We start from the raw sequence: 23482 nt of genomic DNA, 5'->3' as shown, positions 1-23482 counted from the left end.
TTGAAGTGATGTTCCTAGCCGTTGCAGTAACTCCTGCCTTCCGAACTGCTGCCGTAGCTCCTGCATCAGCTGTCCTGATCATGCCTGCTGCTTCTCCTGGTGGTGGTGTCCTGGGCCCCATCCATTTTGTTCCTTCCTGACTGCCCAGGAGGCTACGATGTTTCGTGTCCACCATCCCTTAGAAGATGTCGGAGTGGAGGTGAAGGAAGCCGCCCTGTGGAAGTAGCTGCTGTCTTCTTCATCTTATCTTCGATTTCACCTTCCTGTGTCTTCCCTTCCTCTCCTGAGGTCCAAGGGGTTCCCGAGAATCGGACAGACCTCCTTTGGCCGAAGGAGAGGAAGGCTGCTTCTTCCCCTTGATGCCCTTGGACGTCTAGGGACTGCCTCCTTCTGAGGAGGCAGTGGGTCTCTCGTTGGCTCTTCCCAACCTTTGGGTTAGGAAACCGATTCGCATAGCCCTGGGTTTTGTGTTTTGGAAGCTGCGGGCGCGCAGACCTTGAGTATCCCGATCTGGTCTGGAGAGATTTTCCTCAGCCCAGTTCGGGAGCAGTGTGAGAGAAAGGGCCAAGGCACCCCAGTTTGTCTCGGCTCTTCTTGCCAGCACCACAAGTGCTCCCCGAGTGCTTGCCAGTGCTCAGTCGGGTTCCCAACCTGGTGTCTCGATCCTGTTGGTTCGAACATCAGAAGAAGCAGGGAAGAGATTCCCTACGGAAGTCCTGCGGGACTTCTAAGGGACTGACTCTCTTCCGGGAGACAAATTTCTCTCGTTGGCTTTTCTCGCCCTCGGGCGGGAACTGATTCGCATTCTCCTGTGGGGTCTTGCGTTTTGGGGGGCCGCGAGAGCGCAGCCTCTCGAGGCCATGCCCTCGTTGCCAGTCTTGGAAGTCTGCGTCTACGACTGGTTCTGTGCTTGGATCTTTCTATCTCTTAGGGAACTGAAAGCAGCCGCTCCCGATTTTTGGGAGTCTTGTGGGTAGCTCGAATTCTATGAATCACGAGCGCTCTCCTGACGAGAGGCACAGGACGAGAGAAAGTGCTGAGACACCCAGGTGTCTGGTTGCCGAGACACCCAGGTGTCTGGGTGCCGAGACGCCCTGGTGTCTGGGTGCTGAGACGCCAGGTGTCTCGATACTGCCCGCCAGCTGCTTCGGTTGCTCGGCCGGGCTTCATTCTTGTGTCTTGAACTTTAGGGTTTGAGCATGCAAGATAGCAGACACAGAATTCCCCTTTGAACCTTCTTGAGGGGCCTCGGCCTCGAAGGAGTTTAGAGTTCGGGAAACTAGCAATTGTTCATGGCAGACGCGTTCCGACCTGCCCATTTCCGATTGTGTTCGCGTGATTGGTTGACTCAGCTTGCCAGCTGGCTCGGCTCGGCTTGGCTCGTCCTGCCTGCCTCCCAGTCCACGGCATATCAACCAGCTGGATCGCGTTCGCGTGATTGGCTCGGCTCGGCCTTACTCGGTTTTTTCCGATTCGGGTTCTTGGCTATGTTCGAGTGAACTTTTTCCTCTACCCAGGAAAGCGCTATGCCACAGCACAAGTGCTCTTCTTCCCCCGTGTGGCAGTAATCTCCTTCGGTTGATTATCGCTCACGGTCTGCCTCTCCTGCTTATCTTACTGGCAGGACAGGTAGGGATGCTCTTTCTCCTCACCTGTTCTCCTCTTGGTTGTTCCGAGAGGCGCGAGACGGACAGAGAGAGCTCTGACGAACGTCTTTGGAGTTCAGCTACCTGGCGTGTTTTGGGTGTCGGTCCCCCGATTCTCTCGTAGTATAACCTGGTAGCTGAGGAGGGTCTCATGGGATCTGTCAAGGTCTCCCTCCAAGGGGAGAGGTACAGGAGTTTCACGCTTCGGAACAGCGAGGGTCTTCCTCTTCAAGTTGCGATCGCCCCTGTGTTTTTGGAGAACTTCGCGCCGATTCCTCGGGACAGGACCGCAGCTCCCCCAATGAATAATCTTCATCACTCGCAACCCTTGCAGTTCCCGAGGGGCCAAGAGTGTCGGGGACTGCCGTGGTCCTGGCTTCCGAGAGTGTTCTCAACCTGATGAATTCTTTTCTTTTAAGGAGTTAATTCAGGTTGAGACACCAAGCTTGCATATTCCCCTCACATCTTATGTCTACTTGCAGATTCACCGATTGAGGAATAGGCGCACACTGGTAAGACCTTGTCTTGAAGGTGTGTGACCGAGATGATTAGTACCTTCTCATCACCGTCCTGGGCTCAGGGCAGCCTTTTGGCCGTCCGAGAATTCAGGATGAGTTTTGCGGCACTCACTGGTTTCATTGAGCAACAAAACCACAGTAGTGGCATTTGTTGACAAACAAGAGATCATCGTTTTTTCCTCCTGTTTCATCTCGACATTTGCAGGTACTCGAGTCTTGTTCTATTGCACACTCGACAGCTCAGTTAACCAGATGCATTCCTGGTGGGGATGTATTGGTAGGCAAGCCTGGCCTCGGGTTTGGGTGAGTGGGACGGAACGTGCTGCTCACTCTTTTCTTCACAAGATTCATGCAGAGACTGCTCGACTGAGAAATCCCTACTGTCCTTCTGTTGCCTCCCTGCACAACAAGTTGGTAGTTTTTCTCGCTCCTTCATACCAGACCAGGGGCTGCTTCGGTGAGGCATGCTGTCTTTTTGGGGGAAACTCGATATCTACGTTTTTTTCCCACCGTATTTGTCCGTTTTGCTAGGGGTTCACAGGCATTGCTCACCCCGAGTTACAGACAAATACTTGAAGACTTCGCCTTCATCCGACATGATTGCCGAGGCATCGAGAAGAATTCCGCTTGACCCAACCTCCTGCAGCAGCTACACAAGAAGCTCTTCTTGAGGCAGTACATCCCTGTGTGTTCAGGACTGGAACCTTCCAGCTTTCCTTGCAAGCATAGGCTTTCTCGCAGAGCAGCAACGGATATAGCTGGATATCCCTTGAAGTCCTCTGCAACACTGTCCCAGGGACTGGATCCGTCTTCGCTGATGGTGTTGTTGACGGAACTTCTTCTCGGGTCAGAGTCACTCTTCAAGTCTGGACTTCCTTGTCTTCTCCGCCAAGGGTTGCTTCTCTCCCATTCATTTGTGAAGAATGTAGGCCCTTGCGACCTAGTCTTCTGTCTGAAGTAGCCTTCTTCTCCTCAGTCGAGAGTTAGCTACGGACAAGAAGCTTCTTCAGTCGTTCTGTCCCAGGGAACTGTTCCCTGGGTGGCATGTGACTCTCGTTTAGGGTTCCTGTCTGTGTTCTGCACGCGCCTTACGAGAGTCGTCGGATAGAGATATGCCCTCCTAGGACCATCTCTCATCTTACTCCGGCCTTGGCGTAGAAGGTGGAAGAACAGGGATGGGGATCATACCTCGAGTCCTCGGATGTCGTAGGTGGACTCCGAATCCATTGGCATTTACTGTCGGGTTCGAGTCCTTCTGGTTCCCCTCCTCCTTGGACTTTGTGTCAATGATCCAGATCATTCGTTACTTTGTCCTATTAGGGAACTGTGTCGTCAACGTTTTCGCTAGTACTCTCTCCCAAGGAAGAAGTGTACAAGGACACATCTTCCTTCTGACTTTGTGAAGCGATCAAGGAGGTACTTGGCAGTTGACGAGGACGATACCGGCACCTTCCACCCGAGAGCTCACGAAGTCGATGGCTTGGTCCATCCCTCACATTCCGGAAGTTTCTGTCGGTCTGGAAGCAAGACATGGTCTCTTAGACCACACTCTTGTCTTCTTCCTTCGGTCTTTCCCACAGGCCCTTGGAACCTTTTTTCCTTGGCTCTGTGGTGACTGCTCAACAAGTTGTGTTGTCTTACCCGGCTCCTTCAAGAGGACGAGTAGCATCTCGCCTAAGGTGTTGGTTCTGGAAGTGAGAAGGATTCCGAGAGTGACTGGCCTCTCTTCCTCCTCCTTCCCCGTCCTCCAGCTTCTCCTCCTTAGGGATGAGAATAGGACTCGAACCAATAGCTGCTGGAACTGGCACTGATGCGGTAAGACTACACATCGAGCACCCGTTCTATTTTTCTTATAGAATCATAGAAGCAATTCCGCTCCTTCCTCTAGCAAGGGGAGGAAGGAGAGACTGGCAATAAGGGAACCCTATCTCGGCTTTTCCTTACTGCCTCCGACTCTAGATCCTTCCAGCCTATTTCGTAGGAGTTACGTTTCCTCACTCATGCGAAAAGGTCTAGTATGTGACATTTGATCTTGCGGTTCCTACACTCCGATCAGTATGTCAGAGGCATGGTACTCCTCCTCGCTCTTTCGACTAGGAGGAGTAGCCCAGGTGTGCAGAACTCCAGTCAGTTCAGGAGACTCACTCAGATTCCTCCCCCCAACCTGTGAGTCTTCCTAACATAAAGGACCGATGGTTTGTATATCGTGTCGGAACAAATCACAGTTTTTTAAAGTAAATTGTATTTTTCCTAACTATACAAACCTGAGGTCCTTTACATTACATACTATGCCCACCTCATGCCACCCCTCAATCTGAACCTCGACCAAAAGGCAAATTGGAATGTTTACATCCGGGCAGGCAGGTATTCCCTCCTACCTGGCGGTAGTTACTGCCTAACCACCGTTTCCAGCCTACGCCTGAAAGTAATTCCTAATGTAAAGGACCTCAGGTTTGTATAGTTAGGAAAAATACAATGTACTTTCAAAAATTGTGATTTTTAAAATCATACATACCCCTCAATCACTTGAACCTTCTCCATCATAGATGAAACTGCTGGTGTTTAGGTGCTGTCCATGGAAGGACAGGTCGTGTAACCGGTTTCTCTCCTTTATAGAGATTAATCCACATGTGCTTTGTGTGTATCATGCCACAAATATGATTGCAATCAAAACAGCCCATGCCCGGAGTGCTGGGTTTGGCCTTCTGAACAGTGGGTGAAGTTTGCCAGGAGGAATAGGAGAAAGATCTCCCCGGTGTCATTGGAGTGCAATACTTAGCTGGTGACACTGAAGGTTCTCCTCTGTACCTTTCTACATCCTGTAAACTTTCACCCGCTGTTACCACTCCCAAGGGAGTGGTTTCCCCTTCGCCAACTCCTACTGTTGCTTTGGTAGATAGCTGCCAGGGGGAGGAAGACAACTAACCTGGTTCCTCTTCAGGAGCCTCTCTTTACTCAGTTGTGTTGTTTTCTGGTGGACGCTCATTCTTGGGACATAAGGAAGACCTCTCACCTAACCTGACTTCTGTTTCAGGTGTTGTGGAAGCCGAGGGGCTTAGCGAGTTATGGCCCTCCTTAGGCCTCATGGGGGAGCCGAGTGTGTCTGTGCTAATTGATCACTTGAGGTTATGAAGGGCCTTTTGGCAACCACTTTAACCGTGACTGTGACAACTTCAACAGTCACAGTATCCACCAGCTCTAGCACTACCCTGCTTCTTTGGTAACCCCACGTAGCTTCGGGGATGTGTCCCCAGATCCTGTCAACGTCATCTGTGGGTGATTTCAACCTCCACACACTGCTGTCAAAGGCTACGCTTGGCAAGAAGTAGTCCAAGAAGAGAAAGAAGTCATCATGGTCGTCTTCATTTTCATCATCAAGTGCTGTCACCTCCTCCCCTTCTTCCAAAACTAGCAAGCAGAGGTTGCCTCGCCCTCCCACAGGAAGCTTATAGAGCTTCCAGTGGCCAGCCCTCTTCTGCAGAGAGGGCTGATGGGTCTCTCATAGCAGTACCGCAAGTACTGCTTCTCCTGTTGCCGAGCACACACATGCATCTGCTATCCAGGGTTCTCCAGACTGGTTTGAGCAAGGGTGCTCGTGATCCCTCATCTGTCCCCTCCACCTCCTTGGGGTTTTCCAAGAGCTGGACAGGTCCTGGGCTCGGGACCAGAACCATTCTCATTCCCATCCCAGCCTGTCCATGGAGGCCTGTGTTCCTGGGTCAGTCCTCTGACCGGACAGGATGTATGCCAAAGCGGCCGAGAGATCACCAGGGGTGTCTGGTGAGTGTCTCTCTCCTGCGGAGGGAGCGGCTAGGGAGTACTGGGACCTGGAGGGACCTGAGGGTCCTATGCCAAGGACTTGGACACCCCTGAGTTGCAGAGGCACTTTGTGGAGATCATTAGAATGATATGTCATTTTAATGGTCTCGAGGAAGAACTTGGCTTTCCCTGCAGGCTGTTCTGCTGCCATTGAGTCACTCTGAGGACCCCAGAAGAAACCCAGAGCTTCAATTGGCCTGCCATGGTCTGGGCTTGCTGATGAGGTTTCAGACCAGGTGAATTCTTTTGTTTCTGGGCAAGAGAACTCTCTCCTATCCAGCTGTTTATGCAAGACACATCCTCTGCCTCTAGCTCGCCAGAGGAAATATTATGTTCCCTCACCTACCAGACAGCAAACTTTTGGGCAAACCTAGTTCTGAAGAGGCAAGACACTGTGCTGTCTCAGTTCTGTAGGTTTGTTGGTCCTGAGTTCTGCTTTGGCACTCAAGAATGGACCGGTACTGGGATCCTCCTCCCTCTTTCCTAGAGGTGAGATGGAGGCTGCAGTGGACAGGCTACGGGTCAACAACAACGACAAGCTTGTTCATCAGGCAGTGTGTAAGAACTCCGGGCTCTGTGGCCCAACCCCCAGGTCAGGTTGCCACTTCCTCTTCAGGTTAGAGAAAATCTTATAAGAGTTCCTCAGCCCCTTGTAAAAGTATCCAGTCTTCTTCTGCCCCAGTAGTGAAAGGCGTGCAGCCATGCCCCTTTTATCCCTCCTTGTCTGTAGCTGGAACTTCTCCATGAAGAGAGAGTCTCCCGCTCAAACAGAGGCAGCAGCACTAGAATCACCTGTCATGGCAGCATCCCAGACAGTCTCTTGGATTGATCTTTGTTCCCTGACAGTGGCCAAGATCACGTCTTCTTCGGGCACCCGTACACCTGAGGGAGATGCAACTGGAGGTAGGACTAGTACCTACCTCGCCCACCAGACAGCAAACCTGTGAGCAAACCTAGTTCTGAAGAGGCAAGACACTGTGCTGTCTCAGCTCTCTAGGTTTGTTGGTCCTGAGGTGGCTTTGGCACTCAGGAATGGACCAGTACTGGGATCCTCCTCCTTCTTTGCTAAAGGTGAGATGGAGGCTGCAGTGGACAAGCCATGGGTCAACAACAACAACAAGCTTGTTCACCAGGCAGTTCTAAGACCCCCAGGTCAGGCTGGCCCTTCCTCTTCGGGTCAGAGAAAGTCCTAGACTTCCTCAGCCCCTTGTCAAGGTACCCAGTCTTCTGCCCCAGGAAGGGGGGCCAAGTGAAAGAAGGATGGAGGATGCTAGGGACAGCATTCCTCCCCACTTGCTGCTAATGGTGGAATGGTGGGTGGGGGGGGGATGCCTGTTGAACCATTGGCCAACTTGACAGACATGGAATGGGGACCTGGATAGCAGATGTCCTTTGGGTAGGGTATCTACTAATCTTTGAGTCTCTGCCACCCCTCACCCTCGGCCTGGTCCAATTCCAAACGTACATTCCTGGCTCACAGAAGGATCTCACCCTTTGGGAAGAGGTGAATGTGATGCTCTGGGAAGTTGCTGTGAAAGTCGTGAAAGACTAGTCTCCAGGGCTTTACAACTGTCTGCTCCTGGTGAAGGCAACAGGTGGCTGAAGGCCAGTCATCAACCTCTCCACTGAACCGGTTCGTTCGTCGACCCTGTTCAAGATGGAAACGGTTCGTTCAGTTCTCGATTCCATCACATAGGGTAGTTTCATGCTTTCAGTGGATTTGAAGGATGTGTATTTCCAAATAATACCTATCCATCAGTCCTTGTGGAAGTACCTCTGCTTTACCCTTGAGGGACTGTATTCCATTTCAGGGGACTTTATTTCGGGCTCTCAACTGCCCCCAAGTGTTCACTCAGGTGTTAACGTTGATCTTGGCTTGGGCTCATTTCCACGGGATATGTCTTTTGAGGTACCTGGATGTTTGGCTGGTCCTGGTGAGCTCATTGCCACAGTTGCTTCAGGACAGAGATTGCCTTCTCATGTTTTGCCACGACTTGGTTGTAGTGATCAACTTCGAGAAGTCAGATCTCATGCCTAAGCAGAGGGTAAAGTATCTGGGCATGCTGATAGACATGGCAGCAGCGAGTCTTCCCTTTGGATTCAGCTATCAGAAGACTCAGAGACATAGTGCAGAAGTTCCTGTCTTGACAGGAACAACTGCTCAGCAGTGGCAGGTCATATTGGGTCACCTGTCGTCATAGGAGAAGCTGGTCCTTCATGGGCAGCTTCACCTCCGCTCCCTTCAGTGGAGGATGAAGGAGTAATGGTCTCCGGCAAGGGAGCCTCCTTTCTCTCTTATTCCTCTGTCTCCAGAAGTGAGGAGAGATCAAGCTTGGTGGTTAGATGATAGGAACCCCATTATAGGTGTGCTGCTGGGCACTCCCCTTCCTGAGATTCTTCTCTTTTTGGACTCAACTGAGGGATGGGGCACACACTTGCAAGAGTTGTTGGTTTCAGGTGTGTGGGACTAGAACGACAGACACCACAACATTAATGTCCTAGAAGTCAAGGCAGCTTTCTTAGCTTTGCAGTAGTTTCAGGACTGAGTGATCATGCACTCTGTGGTGTTGATGAGCGACAACACGAAGGTAGTGGCATACGTCAACCAGCAAGGGGGCGCCTGGTGTCCTTCCAGCTGCACAGGTTGGTAGTGCAGTAGCATGCTTGGTAGAGCTGTCAGCCAGGTACATTCTGGGTTCTCTGAATGTAGTGGCAGACAAGCTCAGTTGCTAGAGTCAGGTGATAGGGACAGAATAGTCCATACACCAAGACATTGCAGAGAGCCTTTTTGAGTTATGGGGAGTCCCAAACATAGACCTGTTCATGACCTGGTACAACATGAAGTTACCAGTGTTCTGCTTAATCATGCTGCAACTGTAGGCTGCAATGGAGGATGCTTTCCAGCACCCATAGGACTACTTGGAGTTTTATGTCTTTTCTCCATTTTGTCTGATTCGTTGGGTAATCAACAGGGTCCTGATCACCCTGAATCTCAGGTTGACTCTGGTGGCTCCCAAGTGGCCACACACCAAGTAGTTCCCAGACCTGCTGGCTCTGTGTCCAAGGTCCCGAGAGAGATTCCCCCCATGGCACAACCAACTATGCCAGCCTCGCATTGAAAGGTAATACCAGGTGGTGGAAGCACTGTCACTTCATGTCTGGAGACTTTCCAGCGTCTCCTGTGAGCTTGAGGGTTTTCCCAGTGCAATGGGAAGGAGATGTGTGGATACCTGCAAAAATCCTCAACAGCTGCATACCAGGGGAAATGGGCTATCTCATCTGTCTTTCGTGAGAAAAGCTTCTCTTCATTTTGGCCATTGAAGGATATAGAGCTGGCTTTGGCCAGGCTCTACAGTTGAAAGGAGTTGACCTCTTGTCCTAGTGAGAGATATCTATGCCTCTTGAGAAGCTTCGAACAGTTGTGCCCATCCAGGGAATTCCTGCCTCCGAGTGGGATGTGACTTGTTTTGAGGAGCCTAACTTGTTCTCTGTAAGAGCTGTTGTCAGACAGGAATTTGATTCTAAAGACTGTCCTTCATCTTGATTGTAGATTGATAGGATGCATGTCCCCCCCCCCCTCTCTAGGCAATGGGAGAGAGGGATAGACTTTGAAATAAACCCATTGGTTTTAATAGCAAGTTTTACTGTCTCCGACACATATTGGTTCCTTCAAGCCATCATCAAAGGTAATGAAAGTAAACTCATTACTGTACTTCACTCCCAGAAATCTAGCAGTTGCAGCATCCCATTTTTGCAATAAGCTAGAGGTGCGGGATTCCTTCCTCAGCTCTTTCAGACCAGGAAGGCGTCCCCTGGTGGGTAGAACCAGCAAGTTGGTTCAGAGATTTCCCCACACCCCCCACCAGTGGGTAAGTCTCCTATGTAAAGAACGAGGGTTTGTATTTGTGTAGGAATAAATTGCACATTTTTAAGGTAATTCATATTTTTCCTAACATGAAGACCTGAAGATCTTTACATTTAAGCCCCACCTCAGCTACCCTTCATTCTGCTACCTGGGCTGAAAGACAAAGTGGAGTTCAGTACGATGGATGGGCAGGGCTTCCCCCTCCCCGTCGGCAGTTAACGACCTTGTCTGAAACTTAAATGGTTGTTCCAGCTCATGTTCGCAAGCAATATTCTATGTAAAGAACTTTAGGTTTGCATGTTATAAAAAATACAAATCACTTAAAACATTTGCTGTTTTTTATTATATAAACATAAGAGATTTTCAGAGTTAAATTCCCCTGTCTGCAATATCATAATTTCTTAAGACTTGAATTAGTTTTTCTTGTGATTCAGATATTTTTTGTTAAATTGCCTCTTAAACCTGCAATAAGGTAATAAAGACAAGAGTTTCCTTATGACTGGCATAGTTTTTTAGAGAGTACGATTTGTACCTGAAAAGGATCCCCCTAGAGTGTATTGCAAGTCTCTCTTACCAATTCCCACGAGTAATATGTTTATTGTGCTTTCTTTAAACAGGGGTATAAAGGTATCACATGCTTCATAGTGGACGCTGGTACCCCAGGATTAACTGTGGGTAAAAAGGAGGATAAGCTTGGTCTTCGAGCATCAAACACATGTGCTGTTCATTTCGATAATGTTGTTGTGAGCATATATTTTTTCATATCCCTTATTTTAGATTTAAAATGATAATGTAATATACTTTTTATTCATGTTTTAATTTCATAATCTGTTCTTCCTCAATTTGTTATAGATTAGTACCCTCCATCAAAATATTGTCAGTTTAATGATAATTAAATTTAATATGGTTTATGAAGAGTTGGCATTGACCTTTTTTGATATTAAATTAATAGAAAAATAAAAATGTGAATTGTTACTATTAGGGCAATCTAAAAGTTTCCAGCAGTAGTTTACCACAGCATTTATTTGGGAATTTTCATTTTGTATGTTGCAGTTAAGTTTACTATGTTCATATAGATTACTACCCTTGCTAGTGCCATTATATCTAGTCAAGTGTGACTGACCAGTTGTATGTAGTTTTAATGTTTCAAAAGTAAGAGATAAGCTACCCTGTCGTTCCATGGAGCAGAGAGTCTTTTCACTTTGTGTCTGTGCACACAATGTTCAGTCCATCCAAAAATTATGCATAGACCCTTAAATGTAATAAACAAGTCACAGTAAAACATTAATCATTGTATATCGATGGATCTAAATCTTCATCTGGGTTATGTGATTACTTCATCATCATCATTTCCATTTTTATGTCAGACATCCTGTATAGGGTTAGGGATGAAATAAGTTCCCAACACTTTTTTCTTGTATACTTTTTGCCAGAATATCCCTTTGTTCTAGTTTTCATCTGTGCCCATCATTCAAGATTTTTAGATTATGCTGGTCTTCATCCAGCTGTTAGCTGCAAATCCTTCCCATGTATTAATTAATTTTATTGAACCACTTGTACATTCTGCGTAATTTAAATCCTTTTCTGTGTTATAGAATAGCTGATCTTTGCAAGTGACTTTTCTTTAAGGGTAGATTATAATGTTAGTTTTCCTGTCTTTTTATAGGTTCCGGAAAAAAATATTCTTGGTGAATTTGGACAAGCATACAAGTATGCAATTAGTATGTTAAATGAAGGTCGAATTGGAATTGGTGCTCAGATGGTTGGGCTTTCGCAAGGCTGCCTTAATGCCACTGTGCCCTACCTTTTACAGAGAAAGCAGTTTGGTCAGAGAATCTTCAATTTTCAGGTAAGTCATCATATCATCATCTCATGAGTTTGATAAGCTTGGATAAAAATTCAGCTTCAAGGTGTTGTTGAATGATCAGTTGTAAAAATATAGGGAAAGAAAGAAACCAAACATTTTAAAAGTAAAATCAAGAGAAAAATTATATTTAGCAAAGCTGTATTCCATATAGAATTTGTGAGACACTACTGTCAAACAAAGGGCAATTATTTTGTTATGTCTAAATAGTGAACTTCATCTTGCTTCTAGTCATTATTATTATTTGGTGAAGTTTTAGGAGCTCAATCATTAGCACTTAGAGTGTGGGATTCCCTATATGATGGACATACTGCACCCTTATAACTGGGAGTGACTGGGGAAGGTGAATGTTGATTTAGTACAGAAACTTCTAGTTTTCAAACATCTAACTCCCCTGGTAGTTATATATATAGCTTAAGTCCCTGATGTCACGGCAGAATTTCAAAAACTCGCGGCAATCGCCGATCGGTAGTCAGGTGAACCACCTGTGCGCCCTCTACCCAGGTACCTGGAACCATTCCAACTATTCCTCAGATCTTCCCTGCCGCTGTGTCGGTAACATCGATGGAATTTCGCTCGTAGCCTGTGTTTTTTCGCAACTTATTTTGGTGAAGTACACTTTGGCTTGGCTTTCGCTTGTTCGCTTTTGGATTTTCTTATAACATATCTAACTTCATCGAGTGTGAAAATGTGTGTGGGGATGCAAGCAGCTTGCTAAAGTCTCCTTGGATCCCCACTCAGTATGTCTGAAGAACGGAATGGAAGACCGGCTCAGAAGAGCCAAGAGTACTGTATCTCACTCTTCTTGATATAACCGGGAATAGTTAATTCTTTTCCCCTTGCTAACTATCCTATTGATCCTTCTCCCGTAGTGGTAGTCTCTGAACCCCCTACTGAAACAGGTAAGGACCCAACACTTAATGATTTGTTGGCGGCCATTCAGACCCTGCCCCAACAGGTAAATCCCTCTCAGAAGACAGGGATAATATGTGATCGACAATAAGAGATCTAAAAAATACAAGTGTTAATATGTTGTTAGTGCAAGTGCAGTGGAGGGTGCGGCCGCTCGGTCCTGTTGCGCTCCTAGTCCTGGACCTCTTCCAAGCTCACCAACCCCTGTGAGAAGGAATGTCGAAAGACGAAGGGAGGCGAGAGGCTTTAGTTACCGAGCAGTCGTCCCCTCGAGCGTACCTGTTGACGCTTCCCAGGACGCTCACCCTCGCCATAGGAAAGGCGAGGTTAAAGTGTTTTTTCGTCCACCAGTTGCTGTACGTCAACCGGAGGAAGCTTTTGACCGATTTCGCACAGGCGGCCAGTTCTCAAGTAACCTCTAGGTTTGGCGGGACAACGAATGTTAGAAGTCTGGACGCCAGGACGCCAGGAGGAAGTCAGGCGTCGGGAAGCTTGACGCCAGGGCACAGGCGTCGAGAAACTGGACGCCAGGACATCAGCGTCGAGGCTGGACGCCAGGGCGTCGGGAAGCTGGGCGCCAGGACTTCGGCGTCGAGGAGCTGGTCGCCAGGAGGAAGTCAGGCGTCGAGAAGCTTGACGCCAGGGCATCGGCGTTGAGAAGCTGGACGCCAGGGCGTCGGGTGTCGAGCTGGGCGCCAGGACGTCAGGCGTCGAAAACTGGGCCAGGACATCAAGCGTAGAGGGCTGGACGCCAGGGCGTCGGGCGTCGGGAAGCTGAACGCCAGGACTTCGGGCGTGAGGAGCTGGATGCCAGGGCGTCAGGCGTCGAGAAGCTGGACGCCAGGGCGCTAAGTGTCGAAAACTGGACTCGAGGACGTCGAGCGTCATGAGGCTGGACGTCAGGACGTTGAGCGTCAAGAAGCTGGACGTCAGGACGTTGAGCGTCGAGAAGCTGGACGCCAGGACGTCAGGCGTAGAGAAGCTGGACGCCAGGACGTCAAGTGTCGAGAAGTTAGACACCAGGACGTCAGGCGTCATTAAGCTGGATGCCAAGACATTAAGCTTCAAGAAAATGGACGCCAACACGCCAGGCGTCAAGAGACTGGACGCCAGGCGTCAAGATGATATTTTGAAAGACGCCGCTACTTCAGTCTTCGGAAAATCGGAAGAAGAGAATGATAATATCCCGCATTCTCCTGTGAATCCTATTGTTGAGATTTCCACGAAGACAATATAAAGGCCATCAGCTTTCATCAGACTTGAAAAGACTTATGAAGCTATTTTCGGAAATTTTTCCAGAGAAATTTATCCTGACTGCTCCTCGTTCCCCGCCTTCAGAATTTACTCTTGTGAAGGCGTCTTAGAGGGCAGCATTTACTGAAGAATGGATACTTTCGGAGGAGAAACAATGAAAGACAGCCTTTGTTTTCCAACCAACCAACCAAACTAGCTCAAGGTCTAGCGTTTAGTATCAAACTAGAGAATCGTTTGGCCTCGAAATACCTGCTCCTTCCCAGGAAGGAAGATGGAATTATTCAACACGACTGACACCGAAGAACTCACATATCTGATGTCGTGTATGGATAAAGGACTCGGAGATAGTTCCAACGAATCTACTGCATCTTTCTCAGCGGGAATCCTGAAGAAAAGAGCCCATCTTTTGCTCTTTCCTGGCTAATGGGGTCACGTCCAATCAAAATCAGAACTGATTTATACCCCTTTTTCCTCTCACCTCTTCTCTCAAGATTTGGTGAAGAGGCCTTTTCATCCTTGGCCCAGAAAACCACGTAAGATTTAATATCTAAAACAGCAAGAAAAGTCCTACCAACGACTTTCATCGCTAAAAAGAGTAAGGCTGAGGCTCCTGTGTTTCAGGTATCTCAGCTCTTTTAAATGGTCGGCCCTCCAATAGAGGTTCCTCTAGGGCGGGTAGATGAATGGCAACGAAGAGGCTCTACACAGGGAAGAAAGAGGACCTGCCTTTCTTCTTCTGCAGACTGCAGTAGGAGCCAGACTGTCCAGCCTGAGGAGGCCACCTATAGTAACAAGACAGACTTATTTGCCAAATGCAACAACAGAACAAAGGCAAAGGCTTTATAGCAACAAGTGTCTATGATGTTGCAAAAGGAGACCAGACAGAGAGTTCAAGATCCGAATTCCCCAGGATTCTACATTCGGTTATTCCTGATCCCCAAATGCTTGGGGGATTAGAGACCGGTGCTAGACGTGATTACACTCAACTTTTCTGTGCAATAAACAAAGGTCGCTATGGAAACGACAAAATCAGTTCTAGCAGATGTCGGACAGCATGACTGGATGGCCTCACTGGACCTCCAGGATGCGTATTTTTATATCCCCATGCACCCGAACTCCAAGAATTTTCTGAAGTTCGTCCACGGGAAAGTTTTTCCAGTTTCGGTCTCTTTGTTTCAGCCTAAGCAGACGGGGATGACGTCTGGCTCTGGAGTCGAGACCTCTCAAGAGCAAGTTACCCAATATTGAGGGACGTCATGATAAAACTTCATAGACTCCAGGTTGTAGCCACTGGAGCAGCCCGGAGCTCTTCCCTTCCAGCCCCAAGGGTAGCTCTCCTACTAAGAACAAATGTAGACAGTCCTGTTCAGTCAGGATACCAGGGTGCAAGAGCGTGGCGAACTCTGTGCTGCCTTTCGTACATCCTCCTCTTCCTCCTTAGGATTGGTACTCGTCTGCTGAACCCTCTCCACGATCCATTATCGACGATGAGGAGGAAATAATTGCCGTAGTTGAGGCTTCCCCAACCTGTCCCCAACAGCAGGAAGCCCCGCATATAGCTTTACTACAAAATATGCAGCAAACTTTGTCTTCCCTGGTACAAGCGTGACAACCAGGCAAAGAGAAGAAGGATAATAGACGTCCAACTAAAGCTTCTAGACGTCCAGAAGTTTAAGACGCAGAACGTAGTGAATGAAACTCTAGATGCTGGATGCAGTGGCGTCAAGCATCGGAGTGAAACACCATGATGACAAGCGTCAATGAACCCAAGACGTCAAGCGTCAAGGCATTGGACTTCAGGACGTCAGGCTTCAAGATATTGGAAGCCAAGACGTGGAGGTAGCTCAGGACCCAAGATGCACTGGCATCAAGCGTCTAACAAAGATTTTCACAAGGATGATTGCCAATGTAGCAGGTTTTTTCTTCACTCGAGAAACATCAGAATCTCCTTGTACTTAGACGACTGGCTCCTCAGAGCTCTTTCCCGCACACTCTGCCTGGAGGATCTTCAGACCACGATTTAGGTATAGAAGGAATTAGGTCTACTGATAAACAGATAGAAATCTCAGCTGATCCCATTCCAAAAGTTTTCTATACCTTAGGATGAAGATTCAGAGTCAGGATTTTCGGGCTTTTCCGTCTATTGCAAGGACGGGACAAGCCTTAAGAAAATTTCAGGACTTTATAGACAGACATGCTCAGCGAAGGAATGGATGAGTCTGATGGGGACCCTTTCCTTGCTGGAACGGTTTGTCTCCTTTGGGAGGTTAATTCTATGCCCGTTACAGTTTCATCTAAATCAGAACTGGGACAAGGAAATGGAACTGGAGACCAAGTGCATCCCCATTTCGGAACCAATAAGGCCGTATTTACAGTGGTGGAACGACCCCGTCAAGCTCCAGGAGGTCCCTTCTCTATATTAGAGGAACCCAGACCTAGTGTTGTTATCCGACGCGTCGGACTCAGTATGGGGAGCAACACTAGGGAAATAACAAGTCTCGGGCTCCTGGACCAGAGAGCAGGAGAAGTTAAACATCAATTAGAAGGAACTAACTGCAATCCTTCCAGCTCTCAGGGAGTTCGAACACAGTGGGGAATAGAGAGGTGCAGGTCAACACCGACAACACGGCAGCGTTGGCCTACATCAGCAAATAAAGGGGCACTCACTCCAGGTCGCTATACGAGACAACAAGAGAACCTCTTCTCTCGGCAAAAGAGAAGAATGTCAAACTAGTAACCCGCTTTATCCAAGGGGAGAAAAAAAAAAAAAAAATGTGAGGGCGAACATTCTGAGCAGGAAATCAAGTCCTCTCAACAGAATGGACGCTACATCAGGTCAGGACGTGTGCAGTGGCATGTAGCGACTTTGGGGACGTCCTTGCATAGATCTCTTCGCCACAGCGCAAACGAAGAGGCTGGAAACTTACTGCTCTCCCGTACCAGATCCCGGGGCTATATACATAGACGCGTTCCTGGTGGACTGGTCCAACTTGGACGTGTATGCATTTCCCTCTTTCAAGATAATACACAGGGTACTGCAAAAAATTTGTTTCACACGAGGGTACCAGATTGATCATTGTGGCCCTTTACTGGCCGATAAAAGATTGTTTCACAGAGGTTCTGGAATGGATAGTGGACATCCCGAGGAGCCTACCTCAGAGAGTAGGTCTACTCAAACAACCTCACTTGGAAAGATATCACCAAAACCACCAAGCGCTACAAGTAATTGCCTTCAGACTATCAAAAAACTTACAAGTGCTACAGGTTTTTTCGAAAGAGGCGGTTGGTGCTATAGAAAGAGTAAGGAGGTCATCCACCATGAGGGTATACAAATCCAAGTGGGAGATATTTAGAGGATGGTACAAGAGCAACCATGTGTCTTCTTCCAGTACCTCTGTAACTCAAATTGTGGACTTCCTTCTACACCGTAAGAGGAAGCTTAATTTTTTCCTACCTCTACCATTAAGGGCTATAGGAGCATGATGGCAGCAGTTTTTAGACATAAAAACTTGAACCTATAAAACAATAAGAATCTCCAGGACCTACTCAGATTCTTCAAAACTGCTAAGGAGAGAGTACAGAACTCACCAGTATGGAACCTAGACGTGGTCCTGAGGTTCCTCATGGGGAGTAAGCTCGATCCCTTACAGAGAACATTTTTAAGAGGACCTCAACATGAAAACTCTTTTCTTGTTCAGTTTGGCCACAGCGAAAAGAGTTAGTGAGATATATGCTCTCAGCGAGAATATGGACTTTAGACAAGACAAGGCAATCTGCTCACTGCAACTAGGATTCCTTGCAAAAAATGAATACTCATCACAACCCTGACACAGAACGTTCGAGATTCCGAATCTAACGGACATTACAGGGGAGAAGAGAGAGAAAGTCCTATTCCAGGTAAGGGCTCTAAGGCACTACCTGGACAGGACAAAGGACTTAAGAAGGAATTCAGAAGGGCTTTGGTGCTCAGTCAAAAAGCTCTCTGTACAGGTGTCGAAGAATGCTCTGTCTTATTTTATCAGGCAGTTGATAAAAGAAGCTCATATGAAAGGTAGCGAGTTGGACATAAGATTCTGAAAGTAAAGACGCACGAGTTCAGGGCAGTTGCAACCTCTGTAGCACTTAAACAGAACAGGTCCCAGCAGAGTATCTTGGACACGACCTTCTGGAGAAACAAGTCAGTATTTACCTCTCACTGTCTAAAACGAGTCCAAACATTATATGAAGACTGCTATACGCTGGGTCCGTTTATAGCATCTACTAGTGGGAGAGGGTAATACCCCTACAATCCCATAAACCAATACCCTTTTTTCTTACTTTGGGATGGAGAATGTTTTTTTTATGGTTGTTTGTGAAGACTGGACGCAGTCTTCCACATTCATTGGTTTGAAAGTTCCTTGGAAGCTCCTGGAACTAGGGTATTGAGAGGAGGTCTAGTCACATAGAGGTTATACACCGGTTGACAGCCCCTAGAGATTTTTCAGCCCCCCTGGGTGGATCGCTGGATCTCTTAAGGAATGCAGACATAATGAGGGCGATTTCATTGAAGTCAGCTTCCTTATTCCAGTTCCATAAAACAATACCTTTTGTTCTTGCCTTGCAATGGTTGAAATTTTATGGTTGTTTGTGAAGATTGGGCACAGTCTTCCACAATCATTGGGATGAAAGTTCCTTGGTAGCGCCCGGAACAAGGGTATTGAGAGGAGGTCTAGTCACATAGAGGTTATACACCGGTTGACAGCCCTTAGAGATTTTTCAGCCCCCTGGGTGGATTGCTGGATCTCTTAAGGAATGCAGACATAATGAGAAATATTGAAGTCAGCTTCCTTAACAGGTAGGAACCTAGAGTTGTTTTGCAACTTTAATTATAATTCCAACGATGTTAGCTGTCTCTGACCCTCCACCAAAGGTGTCAGTCAGCTATATATATAACTACCAGGGGAGTTAGATGTTTGAAAATGTTATTTTCATAATAAAATAAATTTTTGAACATACTTTCCTGGTAGTTATATATAATTATATTCCCACCCTCCTCCCCTCTAGAGACTAGGGGCATGGAAGATCTGAGGAATAGTTGGAATGGTTCCAGGTACCTGGGTAGAGGGCGCACAGGTGGTTCACCTGACTACCGATCGGCGATTGCCGCGAGTTTTTGAAATTCTGCCGTGACATCAGGGACTTAAGCTATATATATAACTACCAGGTAAGTATGTTCAAAAATTTATTTTATTATGAAAATAACATATTTATGAAATATTCCTGTATGATTACAAGATTACTAAGCAAAACTCATGTTTAAGCAGTTAGTGCTTGTTTTAATATGAAAAGAATTTTTCACAGGCGATGCAACATGCAGTATCATATCTAGCAACTGAAATAGAATGTGCAAGGCTTCTAGTGTACAATGCTGCTCGTCTGAAGGAAGCTGGCCTGCCATTTATCAAACAGGCAGCCATGGCTAAGCTCTATAGTTCAGGTTGGTTTTTATTTCTTAGCTATAAAGTACATGTAGGAATGCCAGCATTAATTTGAATTCCGATAATTATGTGTAATGCTGTAAGTTTAATGAAAAGCATTATGTTTACTGGTTTTTCATTATTAGCAGCTCAAATAGGTGGCTTGTTTTAGTTCAGGGCACAAACTTACCTCTGGTCCTATTACTGTTAGTCAGAGAAGTTCTTGATAGATAAATTACCACACTTCATGAATTGAATAGTAGCTTAGAGATTTTGGAAACGACCCCATATTTAAAGTAATTTTGTCATCAGTGTCAGCTCTATGAATTTGATATTCATTGTTTAAGAGTATTTGTTCCAATGAAAATACAAATCATTGCCTCTTATATAGGAGTATCCTTCGTTGTGAGCTGGAATTGATTTTTGAAAACTTGGTAACAAAGTAGGTAATAGGTGGAGGTGGGTGATGATTGGGAGTGTGTCCCTCACCCACTGACTGTCACACTCACTTTTCCTTCAGCCATGGTATAGAACAGACTTGCTGTACTCTTTTGTCCCTTCATGGTGGTTCAGAACTTGGGAGTGTTTGGCTGAGCATTTGCTCATGGCCTTTTCATTGTGTGTTCCTTTTTTGTTTTTTGTTGCCTTGCTTGTTTTTATGCAAACGGAGAAAAAGGTGAACATCATCATGAGGGACATGACTGCTCCTGTAGGTGTTTCATGTCACCCATAATGACTGATCCTCACTCTTTTTGTGCTGTCCATAGAGGGAAATCCTGTTCTAGGTCTTCTTGCTGAGAATGTGTTGTTTGAGATTCACCCCAATAAGTTAGATTTGGGAAGAGGAGGAGGAAGAAGAATAAAAGGTACTTGCTGGCTTTGTTGGGTGAATACTACTCCAGTAATGCCCAGTAGCCATTTGAGTTTCTTATTCTATCTCCTGTTTATCTCTTTTAGATAGAGTGGTTCATGGTGGTAGGTGTCTGTGTCCTAATAGTAGCAGTTATGAATTGGACCATCAACGGATGGTCTCTTGTTTGTCACTTTTTCATAAGTTTTATTTTAACAGAGATCTTTCACATTCACAATTGATCCCTGACCCCCTTTATCTGCCGAGAGCAACCAGATTCGCTGAACAGCAGCACCAATATGCAGTAAATGTGCCTTGCTGTCAAACTTCTCAGTTCTAGAGGGCCTTTATTCCTCACACCGTTGGCCTGTGGAACAACCTCCCAGAGGATGTTGTGCAATTGGAACTTCAGAAGTTCAAGCGAAAATGCAATGCATTACTACCCTAATACTATTCTTCTTGCATTTTGATACATTTTTATCGGTTTATCTATTTATTATTATTTTCTTTTTTAATAGGTGGTAATTCTCCTTTCTGTATTTCCCTTTACTTCCTCTTACTTCTTCCTAATGAACACCATATTCTTTGGAAGTTTGAATTTCAAGCTAATGGTCCCTGCGGGCTTGTTCCATATGAATAGGTTTCATCTACTGAATAATAATAATAATAATAATAATAATAATAATGATATACCTCTTCCTTCTCTAAGTGCTACCCATTCTAGGAGGGTTAGCATTAGGCCTAATCAACCTGACTTTGACCTTGCCATGGTGTTATAGAGGAGGTGAATGCCCTGCTCTGCAGGCCTGGTTCCCTTGCCTCCAGCAGATTGTATAAACTCCTTCTCCCACCATTTTCACACTAGGTGTGGAGGTTACTCCTTTCGTACTGGATGCATCAGTCTGTGGGCTGATGATTGCCCTCCCGGTGGACAGCTTTGTCAAGAGGATGTTTCATTCACCACAGCAGGGTGGGAGGATGTTTTTCAAAAAGTATTTTGAACAGTTTTGAAATATTCATAAAAAAATGAAGATAAAAAGCAAAAAGCTATCCGTTTGTAACTTTGAACACTATAATTTGGACTCTTAGTGAAAAAAAATTAAAGGCTTAGAAGAAAAATAGTGATTAATGTGCAGCTCTATGCACCTGATGCCAGTGAATACTGATGAAAATATTAGACTGATTCGCTAAATATTTTAGGAAATATTAAAGTAAATGCTCTTAATCCCAAACAACTCCCTTAAAGATGCCTTACATAGTCTTGGTAGTATCAAAGAGAATGAGATTTGTTGAAGACTTAGAGGGTATCCTGGATCATTTGGATGAGAATAAGGAACAGCCCATCATTCAACAAGATGAGGTATCTTTTAATGAGGCTTTGACATGGATTTGTGAAGAATAAGGAACAGCCCTTCATTCAACAAGATGAGGTATCTTTTAATGAGGCTTTGACATGGGTTTTTGAAGATAGTTTTGAGAGGTAACTGGTGTCTTCTTGAGTTGCTTCAGCAGCAGAACTTCCATTGAAAGAGTGGCTTGAGAGTGCTTCCTTGGGCTTTAAGCTCCTGAAAGCCATTGCTGCAGGAGGTGTTCTAGATAATTTAAAAAAAAAGATGGAAGGAAAAGTTACCAAGTTGGGCTCTGGTAAGCCCATGATAACCTCCCATTTTTTCTCATTCCTAATCCTCAGTCTAGAAGATATAAGTGGGCTGGATGCTCTACATTTACTGGGCATCCTCCTCCAAATTTGAAGCCCTGGGTAGAGAGCTGTCTATTACCCTTTGAAGGCTATCAGCTATACTTTTGCCACCAAAAGCAAATTTTGGGAAGAACTGTTTGTGAGAATTACTGGTTATTTTTAACTGGTTCTTTGGTACATTTAGTAGTTCACCCTTAAAGGTTCTGATGACGATTATAGTCATCATTGAAAGATTTTCTTCTAAATAAATTTGCCATAAATCGTAGAAAAGTGTCATAACAAAGAAATTTTAATATGGTGTGTATGGATGCTTTTTTAGTGACCAGTGGGTGGAACTTATGGTCTGTGAGTGCACTTGTTCGACACCACTCATACCCTAGTTTGTGTGCTTGATTGACTTTGTTTAGATTGCTGTGTGTAACATGTTATATTTTTATATTAATATTTGCTGTTATCTTAGGGGATCTCCTCATAAGACATCTTCTCGGTTGACGATGCACATTCCATTGACAATATTTACTAGGACATCTCTGTTGACGGTGCAAAGTCTGTTGACAGTAGAGTACTTAGCACATTTCTACATAGAACATCTTATCATAGGACATCCCATGGGGTTATCCGATCATCTTCTCTGTATACAGTGCTGATGAATGGGGTTGCAGTAGCATGCTCGACACGGACGTCAGTCAGACACATTCCAGGATGAGGGATGTATGTCAGGCAAGTTCTGTCACGAAGCTACTGTATACCCTGGCTCGGGTACAGGAGTTCTACTTCTTGGGCAACGTGAAGTGATTGAGCATGCCTACTTTCCCTTATCAGTTTATACTACCGGATTTGTTTTATAATACCAATAATGTGTATGCAAGAAGAACTATGTTCATGGAATTTTGAATGATGGCTCTTAGCTATGCTAAACCACTTTCACTTCCGGTATCGATGAGATCTTACTGATAAGGACAGTGGAATTGATTGGGACACTGAGCTCTTTCTTTTGTAGTTGCCTTCTTCTCTACCGAGATAGTTAGGAAGATAAGACCTATGAGATATTGGACCTAAAGAATATACATGACTGAAGTATTCCAACTGATATAACATTTTGCTTTGAACACAAATGTATCTTTCAGTGGCATACCCTTCCTCTCTTTAGCTAAAGGGGAAAGGAATGATATCAGACACATATTGATTGATACCTTAGTTTCTTGTCTGAGCAGACATATCTATCAATTGATCTGGAGACAAAGTTCTAAAAACTTATTTTCAGTCAAGGAAGGGTGTCTGGAGCCCCTTTCCTTGGCCCTTGTGCTGTTAATTTGCTTCTGTGATGAGTGGGAGATGTAGGCAGTAATTGCTGCTTACAGGCCTCAGTATGATAACAATGACACCATGATACTAACGTGGTCTCCAAAGGCCCTAGTGTCCTTACATGTCAGGTCTGCAACAGTGGTAGTACTCGGACAGACAGAAGTACTTTTAGTACGATGGCCAACAAGGAATCAAAAGCTAGATGGCACTTTGTTGATAAAATCAAGGGATAGGACGGTTGATCTTGACTTCTCGCTCAGCCATGAAAGAAGATTGATCATATCCTTTCTTCTC

General features: G+C 46.0%; 1 protein-coding gene across 1 annotated transcript in view; it reads left to right on the top strand.

The window, feature by feature from the left end:
* Positions 1–23482, top strand: part of LOC136843727 (short/branched chain specific acyl-CoA dehydrogenase, mitochondrial) — a 180052-nt gene that overhangs the window by 105340 nt on the left and 51230 nt on the right. Inside the window, exons 6-8 of the mRNA XM_067112362.1 lie at positions 10466–10591; positions 11515–11697; positions 19219–19354. Coding sequence (XP_066968463.1) covers positions 10466–10591; positions 11515–11697; positions 19219–19354 — 445 coding nt within the window. The remainder of the gene's footprint in view (positions 1–10465; positions 10592–11514; positions 11698–19218; positions 19355–23482) is intronic.

Source organism: Macrobrachium rosenbergii, chromosome 12 (assembly GCF_040412425.1).
Source record: "Macrobrachium rosenbergii isolate ZJJX-2024 chromosome 12, ASM4041242v1, whole genome shotgun sequence".
Lineage (NCBI taxonomy): Eukaryota > Metazoa > Arthropoda > Malacostraca > Decapoda > Palaemonidae > Macrobrachium > Macrobrachium rosenbergii.
Note: the sequence above shows the minus strand (reverse complement) of the source record. Positions and strands in the feature narration are given on the sequence as shown.